We start from the raw sequence: 14,046 nt of genomic DNA on the forward strand, positions 1-14,046 counted from the left end.
TTCACATTTTACTTTTTAGAGCTCATCTTCTGAAAACTTCACTTGAAAAAAATGTCTTTCACAACATTGACTATGAAGAAAATATTTTTACTTCTCAGGTACAGTTTTAGTACTTTTAGAATATTATTTTAAGCATATATGTTTAACAAATTATTTTAGCATACCATTTAATATTTTAGCATATTATTTTAAATAATAACTAGTCTAAATAACCAAAACTAAGGGGAAAACTTTATGAAAAGTTAAATGGAACAAATTTATTTTTATTTACAGATGCATTTAATGAAAGAAGATATGAAAAAGCTTCAAGAAAGGTTTCTTAAGGAAATGGTAAATAGATTATTATTCTAGTTTAAACTGTTAAAATAAACGAATGATACTTTTGAAAGAAAACTCCTTTCAAAATTTTGTTTCTTTCCAAAGTTGTGGTCCTTAGCCTTTTTAGTGCTATTAATAGTAATTAATAGGTTACCCTTATGTCACTTGACAGTTTACAAAACAGTTTATTCACAAGACCCCTATATCATAGGTGGTGCAGATAAAACTAGTACCTGATTCTTCCAAATTCTGATTAGTACAACTAATGAATCCCCCAAAGTGATGATATGAATTTGAATTTTCACTATTCAAAATTATAATTAAGTAAAATATGGTAATTGGTTCTAGCCCAGTGGAAATATGCAGTGCTATTTCAAATAATGTGACCACTTCAGGGGATTCATCATTTGCACTATTTAGAACCTAACTGTAATTTTTCCCCCATCTTAACAGATGAATAAATAGTTTAAGTGATTTGCACAGGTCATATGACAATATAACATGTATGACTAACATAATGCTTGGCATTTAGTAAGGGCTTAATTTGGGGGAGTTTTAACAAGTACATTAATTTTTTTGAAAATACTTTTTTCATAATTAAGCTCGTTGCTTAGTAAATGGCTGTCTTGGAGCTTGAACTTAATTTATATGATTCTAAGACCAGTGTTACTTTCACTAAACTGCACTGCCTACTCATAAATTAGAAACAAGAATAAGTGAATATGAAATGTTTAACAGTTGGTTAACATTTGAAGACAAAAAAAAATTCTGTGTTAGTGTAGAAAATGAGAGAAAGATAACTTTTCCCTAACATGTATGAACCCCGTGACTATGTGCTTGTATTTTCTCCTGGGCCTGCAATTACAAAGGACAATGCATCAGAATAAGATCTTGCTTATCAATAATTCTGCCACTCTATAAAAATAGCACTATTTTGATACCAGCAAGTTTTCCATTGTTCAGATTTTGAAAAATGGTGAAGCAGTTGTCTTTCCAAAAACTAAGTAGGCTAAAGAAGTGCATCTCTCCATTGCTATCCTGAGTTTATGTTATTAGTTCCCTTCTAAATATAATACTGAGGTGTTAATTTTGATTCAATAAATATTTAAGTTCCTACTGTGAAGCACTGTGTTGATTAGTAATTACAATTGAAATAGGGCTTCTTTTAAATACTTGGATTCAGGAAATCCTGAGTACAAATTCTGCCTCAACCTATCTAGTTCAGGGGTGGGGAACCTCCTGCAAAGCCACAGTTTCCCCACTCCTCATCTAGCTGTCTGACCCTGAACAAGTCACATAACCTCTCTCAGTCTCTTATTGGTAAAATAGGAACAATAATAAAAATAGCACCTTACCTCACAAGGTCTTTGTGAGGGTAAAATAAGATAATGTATATAAAGTGCTTTGCAAACTTTGAAGCTTTATAGAAGTACTAGATAGAAGTAGTAATACACTGCGTTTGGGTTTATTTAGAGAATTAAATAAAAACTATTAATCCAAATGCTAGGGGAGTGAGGTATTCCTAGTTAACTGAGTTTTCTGATTAACTCAGTTAAAACATCCATTTTATTTTAAACCTTGTTTAAAATTTTCCTAAAATCCATTAATATACTTTCTTAAGTATGGTGACTTTATAATCTTGTACCTATTGTTATTCTGAAAATGGTTGTCTTTATAGAATACTGTAGATATAGAAGGTATAGAATATTGTATCTTGATCCCATGGAAAACCTTGGAAGTTGGGTAGCCATTTGCTTCTTTCTCTTAAAATTATTTGCAGAAAAAATTCTAGTTAACTAAGAAATCCAGATAAATTTTAAAATCAATTTATTTGACTCCAAAAATATACATCAAATTGTTTGCCTGAGTTCAAGTGGTTGATATTTTTTGTGGTCTTAACATAGTACTTTGAGGAAGCCAACATGGAAAATATAGTCTATTTTAGGACTTTGAAAGTTGGTATAAAGAATATTATATATTTCATGACTGTGGTATTTTTTCCACAGCAAGAAGAGGAGCTCCTCAATGTTCGACGAGGATTAATGTCACTCTTTACATCTGATGAAAGAAAATTTTAATGTACAAAAACTAATAGTTAGCAACATTTTTAAACACATGTCCTTTCTCTGTACATCTTAAAAAACAACTATACAAATATAAATGTTGCAGCATGTATAAATGATGTACTATTAGGTGATGAACACCATCCATCCCTTTTCATGCACCTCAGAATTGCTTATAGATATTTCTGCCTAATGAATTAAAAGAGATTTACAACAGCATGACACCTATTCCAACCTATTTTTCTGTCTAATCATTTGGTTTTATTTACCATGTTCTCACTATTACTTGTAGGATAAAGAATATTGGGCAGGTAAACTTCATAGGATAGTGGCTTGTTATTTTATTAGCTGTTTTTTTGCATGACTGTATTGAGAATTGAAGTTATATCAAAGTCTTTTTTTTTTTAGTAAATTGTAATTTACTGTATATAAAAAATTTTTAAAAATTATAAGTAGAGTCAGACTTTAAAGGCTTTGAAAATATTAATTAAATCTACATTTTAATCATTAAGATTATAGCAGGAAATAGTCTAAGAAAGTTGGTTTACTCTTTGAATGAAGAAAAATGCTTTCTGAATGAAAATCATTAAGTACTATTTATCTAAACTGAAGCAGTAATTATTATCTTAGTAACCTCAAGTTCCTTGTGTGAGGAAAGAAGATCTAGAAAAACATTCCCATTTCAACAGTTTTTCAAAGCTGCATTTTCTTACGTGTATTAGCATGGGATTGTCACTATGTAATTTGTAAAAATGAGTATACACTGTTTGCTTTACTTTTGTAACATAATATATTAAAACTATTTTGCCTTTGTATGTGTCGTTTGAGGCCTTATGAAAGGAAAAAGAAATGGCTCTTACTAGAGGGCCGTTACTTTTAGGGTGCCTCTGCCTCCCACTTGGGGATTATTGTCTATTCCTCAAAGTTTTGCCCTCAAACCTTTCTGTGGTAAAAGGTGTGTGCATGCAACTTAGGGTCAGAATGGGCCTGGAATGACTGAAGGAACACCCAGCACCCACCCCACATTACTCATATGCTTGTCTTGAGTCATGAGACCATGGACTGCTAGTCTGGAAAACTAGTGCGCTTTAAGGAGGTCTGATTTCTCAGTGTAGCTGAAAGAGATGTGGAGTAGGAGTCCTTATATGGAGCCTAAATATCCCTCTCCACACCTTCTGTTCTTTGCTCCAGGTTCTTCACTCAGGACTAAACAAATCAAGTCTAATCTTCTACATGACAACTCTTCATGAGCTTAATAACACAATACTGATAATATTAGCTTAATAAATATGGCATTTTAAGATTTTTAAAGCACTTTACAAATATCTCATTTGATCCTTCTAACACCCCTTGTGAGATTAGATAGCATTATCCTAATTTTGTACTTGAGAAATCTGAGTCAGGATTTAAACTTGTCTTCCTGACTCCACATCTGACACTTTAAAGATTATGCCATGCTGGCTGTCCTTGAAGATAACTATCATGTCCTTTCAGATAATTTTCTCTAGACTTAAACCACCAAGTTCCTTTGACCAATCTTTTTTTTTTATGTTATTTCAAGTCCTCTGACCATATTGGTCAACCTCCCCAGGACTTTCTCTAATTTGTTATTGTGCTTTAAAAAAATATAAGTACTTTGTACTGAACATAATATTTCAGATGCATTCTGCCATATAATCTAAGATTGAGTTAGTTTACTTTTGTTTTTGTTGTTTGGTGTTTGGGAGAGAGAAGGAAGGAAGACAGTAGAGATGCCATGCCCTAATGTTGCTATTTTTTTCCATATATATTGTTGTAATGATTGTGCATATTGTTTTCCTGGTTCTACTCCATTTTACATCAGTTTATATAAGTGTTCCATGATTCTTGGAATTCTTGAAGCATAGTAAATAAATACTCCATTACATTCATATATCATAAATTGTTTGGTCATTAACCAGTATGCATCTTCTTTGTTTGAATTATTTTTTTGCTGTAGTAGAGAAGGCTGCTATGAATATCTTAGTGGATATGTGAACTTTCTGTCTTTTAATATGAGGATCTGTGGGTTAAAAGGCATAGACATTTTATTCCCCTTTCTTTTTTTTTATTGTGATCTCAACAACCGTGCATATTTTCAGTGACACAAAACTTGAGACATTCAGCCAAAGCAGTCCTTAGAAGAAAATTTTTGTCTTTTGAAACTTCCATCAAAAAAGAGGGAGAAAACAGTTCAGTGGATTGGGCATAAGACTAAAGGGGGGGAAAAAAACCTTAGAAACCAACAAATTTAAAAAACAATTGAACACCAAAATAGAATTCTGAAAAATCAAAGAGAAGAACAATGAAATTGAAAGCGAAAAAGAAAACATTAAATTGATTAGTAAAATTAGAAGCTGTTATTTGAGGGGAATAAAATAAACTACTAGTTAATATTATTTTTTAAAAAGAGGAAAGCCAATCTTACCCTACAGAAAAATAGGGGGGAAGGGGACAAGACAGCAGGGGGATGATAGAGAGGGCAGACTTGGGGAGGGGGTAATCAGAAGCAAACACTTCTAAGGAGGGACAGGGTCAAAAGACAGAAGAGAATAAATGGGGGTTGGGATAACATTAAGGCAAATATACTTAGTTTTTCACAGCATGACCACTATGGAAGTGTTTTGCATGACTACACTTGTATAACCAGTGTCGAGTTGCTTGCCTTTTTAATGAGGGTGGGTGAGGAGGGAGGAAGGGAGAAAATTTGGAACCCAAAGTTTTAAAAACAAATGTTAAAAATTGTTTTCACATGCAACTGGGAAATAAGATATACAGGCAATGGGGTATAGGAATCTATCCTGCCTACAGGAAAATAGAAGAGGAAGGGAATAAGAGAAGGGGAGGAGATAGAAAGGAGGGCAGATTAGGGGAAGAGGTATTCAGAATGTAAGCCATCTTGGAGTAGGGGGAGGAGCGAGATGGGGAGAAAATTTGGAACTCAAAATCTTGTGGAAGTGAATGTTGAAAACTAAAAATAAATTAATAGAGAAAAAAAGAGGAAAACCAAATTACCATTGTCAAAAATGAAAAAAGATATAAAGGAAATTATTAGAAATGATTTGCCTAATATATACCACTAAAATTGACAACCTAAATAAAATTGATGAATATTTACAAAAATATGTAAATATACATTTTGACAGAACAAGGAGAAAATTTTAACAACCCAACCTCAGAAAAAGAGATTAAACAAGTAATGATAAACTAAGTAGATGGCCATCAGTTGGGCAATAGTTAAACAAATTGTGGCACATGAATGTAATGGAATATTGCTATCTTGTAAGAACCAGAGAATATGGTGAATACAGAGAAACATAAAAAGACTTATATAAACTAATGCAGAGTAAGTAGAGTCAATAAAATGTACACAATGACTACAGCAATGTAAATGAAAAGAACAACTATAAAACAATCAACTATGATGCAGAATTACAAATAACTAAGTCTCAAAAAAAGAGATATGAGACTATACCTCCCCCTTTAACCTTTGTAGAGGTGGGAAGTTGACAGATATATGACCTATTACAAATGTTTTCAGACTTTTTCAATTATTGATCGGTTTTGCTGTTATTTTTTCCTCTTCCTTTTTTTCTTTTTCCTTAAAATAGTCTTTGTTGTGGGATGATTCTGGGAGATGAAGGGCTAGGAATAATGTGTGAAATTGAGGAAATGTAAAGACAAAAGACATCAATAAAAATTTATTTTTATTTTATTTTTTTCATTAATTTTTTTATTTTTAGTTTTCAACATTCACTTCCATAACATTTTGAGTTTTAAATTTTCTCCCCCTCCTATTCCTCTCCCCCTACCCCTGATGGCATGTAATCTGATATAGCCTCTACTTATACATTCATATTAAGCATATTTTCCCATTAGTCACAATGTAAAGAACAGTTAGAATTAATAGGAGGAACCACAAGAATGAAGCAATAAAACAAAACAACAAAGGAAAAGGAGAGCGAATAGTCTGCTTCCATTCTGCATTCAGACTCCATAGTTCTTTCTCTGGATGTGGGTAGTGATTTCCAACATGAGTCTTTTGGAGTTGTCTTAGATTCTTGCATTTCTGTGAAGAGCCAAGTCTTTCAAAGTTAGTCATCCCACGATGTGACTGTTATTGTGTACAATGTTCTGGTTCTGCTCATTTCACTCTGCATCAGTTCATGTAAGTCTTTCCAGGTTTGTTTGTTTTTTTTTTTTTTTTTTGAAGTCTGCCTGCTCATCATTTCTTACAGCTCAATAGTATTCCATTACATTCATATACCACAACTTGCTCAGCCATTCCGCAATTGATGGGCATCTCCTCAATTTCCAATTCTTTGCCACCACAAAAACAGCTACTATAAATATTTTTGTACATATGGGTCCTTTTCTAATTTTTATGGTCTCTTTGGATTACAGACCTAGAAGTGGTTTTGCAGGATCAAAGGGTATGCACAATTTTATAGCCCTTTGGGCCTAGTTCTAAATTGCTCTCCAGAATGGTTGGGTCATTTCACAACTCCACCAACAATGCATTAGTGTTCCAATTTTCCCACATCTTCTCCAACATTTATTATTTCCTGTTTTGCCATGTTAGCCAATCTGATAGGTGTGATGTGGTACCTCAGAGTCGTTTTGATTTGCATTTCTCTCATCAACAGTGATTTAGAGCATTTTTTCATATGACTATAGATGGCTTTAATTTCTTTCTCTGCAAACTGCCTGTTCATATCCTTTGACCATTTATCAATTGGGGAATGACTTGTATTCTTATAAATTTGACTCAGTTCTCTATATATTTTAGAAATAAGGCTTTTATCAGAGACACCAGTTGTACACATTCTTTCCCAGTTTTCTGCTTCCCTCCTAATCTTGATTACATTGGCTTTGCTTATGCAAAAACTTTTCAATTTAATGTAATCAAAATTATCCATTTTGCATTTCATAATGTTCTCTATCTCTTGTTTGGTCATAAATTCTTCCCTTCTCCATAGATCTGAAAGGTAAACTATTCCTTGCTCTTCTAGTTTGCTTATAGTATCAGTCTTTATATCTAAATCCTGTACCCATTTTGACTTTATTTTGGTATAGGGTGTAAGATGTTGGTCTATGCCCAGTTTCTGCCATACATTTTTCCAGTTTTCCCGACAATTTTTGTTAAATAGTGATACTTTATCCCAGAAACTAGTCTTTGTATTTATCAAATAGTAGATTAGTATGGTCATTGACTGTTGTGTCTTGTGTACCTAACCTATTCCACTGGTCTACCACCCTGTTTCTTAGCCAGTACCAAGTAGTTTTGATTATTGTTGCTTTATAATACAATTTAAGATCTGGTACAGCTAGGCCACCTTCCCTTGCATTTCTTTTCATTGGGTCCCATGATATTCTGTACTTTTTGTTCTTCCAGATGAATTTTGTTATTGTTTTTTCTAGCTCTATAAAATAATTTTTGGTAGTTTGGTATGAATAAGGTTGAATTGGCTGAATAAATAAATTAATTTACATAGACTTATCATTTTTATTATATTAGCTTGGCCTACCCATGAGCAACTGATATTTTTCCAGCTATTTAGAGTTGACTTTATTTGTGTGAAAAGTGTTTTGTAATTGTGTTCATATAGTTCCTGGCTTTGTTTTGGCAGGTAGACTCCCAAATATTTTAAATGTCTACAGTAATTTTAAATGGAATTTCTCTTTCTATCTCTTCTGGGCTTTATTAATAATATATAAAAATGTCAATGATTTATGTGAGTTTATTTTATGTCCTGCAACTTTGCTAACTTTATTATTTCAGTAATTTTTTACTTGATTCTCTAGGATTCTCTAAATATACCATCTATCACCTGCAAAGAGTGATAGCTTTGTTTCTCTGCCTATTCTAATACCTTCAATGTCTTTTTCTTCTCTAATTGCTACAGCTAACATTTCTAGCACAATATTGAATAATAGTGGGGATAATGGACATCCTTGTTTCACCCCTGATCTTATTGGAAATGCTTCTAGCTTATCCCCATTATATATAATGCTTGCTGATGGTTTTAGATAGATGCTATCTATCATTTTAAGGAAGACTCCATTTAGTCCTATGCTCTCTAGTGTTTTTAATAGGAATGGGTGTTGTATTTTGTCAAATGCTTTTTCTGCATCTATTGAGATAATTATATGATTTCTCTTAGTTTTGTTGTTGATATGGTCAGTTATGCTGATAGTTTTCCTAATGTTGAAACGGCCCTGCATTCCTGGTATAAATCCTACCTGGTCATAGTGTATTATCCTCAAGATGAGTTGTAATGTCTTTGTTAATATTTTATTTAAACATTTTGCATTTATATTCATTGGGGAAATTGGTTTATAATTTTCTTTCTCTGTTTTGACTCTTCCTGGCTTAGGTATCAGCACCATATTTGTATCATAAAATGAATTTGGTAGGACTCCTTTGCCTATTTTTCCAAATGATTTATATAGTATTGGAATTAGTTGTTTTTTAAATGTTTGATAGAGTTTATCTGGCCCTGGAGACTTTTTCTTAGGGAGTTATTGATGGCTTGTTCAATTGCTTTTTCTGAAATGGGGTTATTTCAGTATTTTATTTCCTCTTCCATTAATCTGGGCAATTTATATTTTTTGTAAATATTCATCCATTTCATTAAGGTTGCCAAATTTATTGACATGCAGTTGGACAAAATAACTCCTAATTATTGTTTTGATTTCCTTGTCATTGGTGGTGAATTCACCCTTTTCATTTTTGATGCTGGTAATTTGGTTTTCTTCTTTTTTTTTTATCAAATTAACCAAAAGTTTATCTATTTTATTGGCTTTTTCATAAAACTGGCTCTTAGTTTTATTTATTAGTTCAATAGTTTTATTAATTTCAATTTTATTAATCTCTCCTTTGGTTTTCAGAATTTCTAATTTGGTATTTAATTGGGAACTTTTCAATTTCTTCTTTTTCTAGCTTTTTTAGTTGCATGCCCAGTTCATTGAGCTTTTCTCACTCTATTTTATTCATGTAAGCATTTAGAGATATAAAATTTCCCCTAAGGACCGCTTTCACTGCATCCCATAAGTTTTGGTATATTGTCTCATTATTGTCATTGTTTCGGATGATGTTATTGATTATTTCTATGATTTGTTGTTTGACCCTCTCATTTTTTAAGGTTAGATTATTTAGTTTCCAATTAATTTTTAGTCTATCTTTCCATGGCCCTTTATTATATGTAATTTTTATTGCATCATAATCAGAAATGGATGCATTTAACATGTCTGCCTTTCTGCATTGGATTGTGAGGTTTTTATGCCCTAGTACATGGTCAATTTTTGTGTAGGTGCCATGGACCTCCGAGAAAAAGGTATATTCCTTTCTGTTACCATTCAATTTTCTCTAGAGGTCCACCATATTTAACTTTTCTAAAATTCTATTGATCTCCTTAACTTCTTTTTTTTTGTTTATTTTGTGGTTAGATTTATCTAGTTTGAGAGGAGCAGGTTGAGGTACCCCACTAGTATAGTTTTGCTGTCTATTTCTTCCTATATCTCCCTTAACTTCTCCTTTAAGAATCTGGCTGCTATCCCACTTACTTGGTACACATATGTTTAGTAATGATATTACTTCATTATTTATGGTACCTTTTACCAGGATGTAGTTTCCTTACTTATCTCTTTTAATTAGATCTATTTTTGCTTTTGCTTTGTCTGAGATCAGGATTGCTACCCTTGCTTTTTTTTTTTTACTTCAACTGAAGCCTAATATATTCTACTCCAGCCTTTTACCCTTACTCTTGTGTGTATCCCCGTGCTTCAGATGTGTTTCTTGTAAACAACATATTGTAGGGTTATAGTTTTTAATCCACTTTGGTATCTGTTTCTGTTTTATGAGAGAGTTCATCCCATTCACATTCACAGTTATCTGTGTTTTCCTCTCCATCCTATTCCCCCTCCCCCATTTATGCTTTTTTCTCCTTTCTCCCTTTCCCTCCGCAGTAGAGTTTTGCTTTCAACTACTGCCTCCCTCAGTCCACTCTCACTTCTGTTAGCCCCTTCCCTTTTCTTCCCCTTTACCTTTCCTACTTCTTCCCTCCCTTCTATTCACCTGCCCCTTTTTGTTTTCCCTTTCCCCTCCTACTTTCTATAAGGTAAGTTAAATTTCTATACCTAACTGATTGTGTTATTCCCTCTTTGAACCAAATCTGATGAGAGTAAGCTTCAAACAATTCTCATCTCTCTCCCTTCTTTCCCTCTACTGTATTAGGTTTTTGTGCCTTTTCATGTGATGTAATTTATCCTTGTCTGCCTCCTCCTTTACAATCTCTTCTCCCTGGACAATCCCTTTTCAACACTTAATTAAATATTTTTACCATCACATCAAATTCAACTTTTACCTTGGCCCTCTGTCTAGGTATACCCCCTTTTAAATGTCATAATAACATTACAGTTCTCAAGAGTTACAAGTGTCATCTTCCCTTGTAGGGATGTAAATAGTTTGCCCTTATTAATAGTAATATGTTGTGTTTTTCTTTCCTGTTTACCTTTTTATGCCTCTCTTGAGTCTTGTATTTGAAGATTATATTTTCTGTTGAGCTCTGGTCTTTTTATCAGGAAGTTTTGGAAGTCCACTATTTCAATGAATGTCTACCTCCTCTCCTGAAAGATTATGCTCAGTTTCACTGGGTAGTTGATCCTTGGTTGTAATCCAAGCTCCTTTGCCTCATGAAATATTGTATTTTACACCCTCTGATATTTTAATGTAGAAGCTGCAAGGTCCTGCATAATCCTGACTGTGGATCCATGATATTTAGAGTGTTTCTTTCTGGCTGCTTGCAGTATTTTCTCTTTGATCTGGTAATTTTGGAATTTGGCTGCAATATTCCTTGGCATTTTCAATTCTGGGATCTCAGGAGTGATCAGTGGATTCTTTCGATGACTAATTTACCCTCTGGTTCTAGACCTCACAGCAGTTTTCTTTGATGATTTCCTGAACGATGTTGTCCAGCCTCTTTTTTTCATCATGGTTTTCAGGTAAACCAGTAATTTTAAAATTGTCTCTCATGGCTCTATTTTCCAGTCAGTTGCTTTACCAATGAGGTATTTTACATTTTCATCTATTTTTTTCATTCTTTTGTTTCTGTTTGACTGATTCTTGCTCTCTCATAGAGTCATTAGCTTCCACTTGCCCCATTCTAATTTTTAACAAGTTGTTTTCTTTTATTAGATTTTGTACCTCCTTTTCCATCTGGCCCATTTTACTTTTTAAGGAGTTCTTCTCTTCAGTGTGTTTTTGTGCCTCCTTTTCCATTTGGCCAATTCTATTTTTAAGGACTTGTTTTCTACAGTTAATTTTTGTCCTTTGATTTATATTTTTTGAAAAAAAAAACTTGGGTAAGTGCTCCCTTTGCTCTGGCAGGAGAACTCAATTTTTTTTTTAAAGTCAGAAAATAGGCAAACACCATGAACAAAAAGCAGAAACAGAAAATGACCACAGATTCTTATTTTGGGGAAAGGGAAGATCAAGGCACAAATTCAAAAGGGGACAACATTGTCAATATATCCACACCTGAAACCTCAAATAGGAATTTGAACTGGTCTCAAACCCAAAAGTAAAATAAGAGAGGTAGAAGAAAAAGTGGGAAAAGAAATGAGAGGTATGCAAGAGAGAGTCAATAGCTTGGAAAAGAAAAAAATTAACTTGAATGTTACATAATTAAAAAAAAGATAAAAAAAGATGTACTAACATTCTTCTATAGACAGATATATATATATGTATATATATATGCAAAAATATTGAATACTATATTAACAAAGATGCATAGAAACATTTAACAGATTTAGGCAAAGAATGCGGGTTTTGTTCAGTGTCAGGAAAACCATAAACGTAATAGATCACATTGATAGCAAGAACAATGAAAGATTACTTGATTATATCATAAGATGCAGAAAAAACTTTTGATACACTAAAATACCCATTTACATTTTTTAAAAAAAATTTATGAAGCAAAGGAATGAATGGACTTCTTATTATGGTAAACAATACCTATCTATAATCTAAGTCCTAGTATTATATGAAATGAAGAATTGAAGGAAGTCTTTCCAGTAAATTCAGGGATAAAATAAGCATGTCATTGTCACCACTATTATATGCCAGCACAGCCCCAGCCCCAGCAAAACAAGAGCAGGCCTTGGGAGTGACTGAATCAGCAGCAGCTGCTTCCAGAGCTCTTAGCCCATAGATGGTAAGAGGGTCTAACAGCTGGTTAGAAGGAGATTACAGGGGTCTCTTTGCTAACACTGAGGCAGAGCTCTGTTTCTTTGCCCATACTTGGATCTAGGTCTCAATACTGGGTGGCAACCTCAAGGTGAAGAGAAGTACTAACATAGCAGAACTTGTGGCAGCAGTGGAGAGGGGGCCCTCTTCTCAGTTCCAGAGCAGAAAAGAGTGCTTATGGTCACTCACAAACCAGCGCACAGGCCAGGACAGGAGTAAAACCTCTCCTTAGATCATACCACCTTGGAAAAACTGAAAACTTACAGGCCCCTACAAGTATCTCTGAAACAGCTGCATAAAACCCCTGAAACTTGAAATGGTTCGCCCTCCACTCTGGAAGCAGAGCCCTACCTTAACAAAGAGTTAAAAAGTCAAGTAATAGGCTGGGAAAATGAGCAAACAATGGGGAAAAAAACTGTAGAAAGTTACTGTGGTGATAAGGAAAATCAAAACACAAAATCAGAAGAAGACAACAAAGTCAAAGCTCCTACATCCAAAGCCTCCAAGAAAAATATGAATTGGTTTCAGGCCATGGAAGAACTCAAAAAAGGTTATGAAAATCAAGTAAGGGAAATAGAGGAAAAATTGGGAAGAGAAATGAGAGTGATGCAAGAAAATCACAAAAAATAAGTCAACAGCTCGGTAAATGAGAAACAAAAAAATACTGAAGAAAATAACACCTTAACAAACAGACTAGGCCAAATGGCAAAAAGGGTCCAAAAAGCCAATGAGGAGAAGAAAGCCTTCAGAAGCATAACTGGCCAAATGGAAAAGGAGGTCCAAAAGTCCATCGAAGAAAATAATTTCTTAAAAATTAGAATGGAGCAAATGGGAGCTAATGACTTTGTGAGAAATCAATAAATAAAATAAAATAAAACAAAACCAAAAGAATGAAAAAAATAGAAGACAATGTGAAATATATCATTGGATGGAAAATAGATCCAAGAGAGATAATTTAAAAATTATTGGACTGCCTGAAAGCCAGGATCAAAAAAAAAAAGCCTAGATATCATCTTTTATGAAATTATCATGAAAAATTGCCCTGATATTCTAGAACCAGAAAGTAAAAGAGAAATTGAAAGAATCCATTGATCACCTCCTCAAAGAGATCCCAAAATGAAAACTGTGAGGAATATTATAGCCAAACTCCAGAGTTCCCAGATCAAGGAGAAAATACTGCAAGCAGCCAAAAAGAAACAATTCAGGTATTGTGGAAACACAATCAGGATAATACAAGATTTAGTGGCTTCTACATTAAAGGATCAGAGGGCTTGGAATATGAAATTCTGGAGGGCAAAGGAGCTAGGATTACAACCAAGAATCACCTACCCAGCAAAACTGAATATAATCTATGAGGGGGGAAATAGACATTCAATAAAATAGAAGAATTTCAAGCACTCT

The 14,046-nt window shown here is 33.5% G+C and overlaps 1 protein-coding gene across 1 annotated transcript in view; it reads left to right on the forward strand.

Moving 5' to 3' along the window:
* The window catches only part of SYCP2 (synaptonemal complex protein 2), a 122,871-nt gene extending 120,189 nt beyond the window's left edge, over nucleotides 1–2,682 (forward strand). Inside the window, exons 41-43 of the mRNA XM_027850368.1 lie at nucleotides 20–98; nucleotides 274–330; nucleotides 2,325–2,682. Coding sequence (XP_027706169.1) covers nucleotides 20–98; nucleotides 274–330; nucleotides 2,325–2,396 — 208 coding nt within the window. The 3' untranslated portion in view covers nucleotides 2,397–2,682. The remainder of the gene's footprint in view (nucleotides 1–19; nucleotides 99–273; nucleotides 331–2,324) is intronic.
* Nucleotides 2,683–14,046: the final 11,364 nt, after the last annotated feature.

This window comes from Vombatus ursinus, unplaced genomic scaffold, assembly GCF_900497805.2.
Source record: "Vombatus ursinus unplaced genomic scaffold, bare-nosed wombat genome assembly UNPS02000580.1, whole genome shotgun sequence".
Classification (NCBI taxonomy): domain Eukaryota; kingdom Metazoa; phylum Chordata; class Mammalia; order Diprotodontia; family Vombatidae; genus Vombatus; species Vombatus ursinus.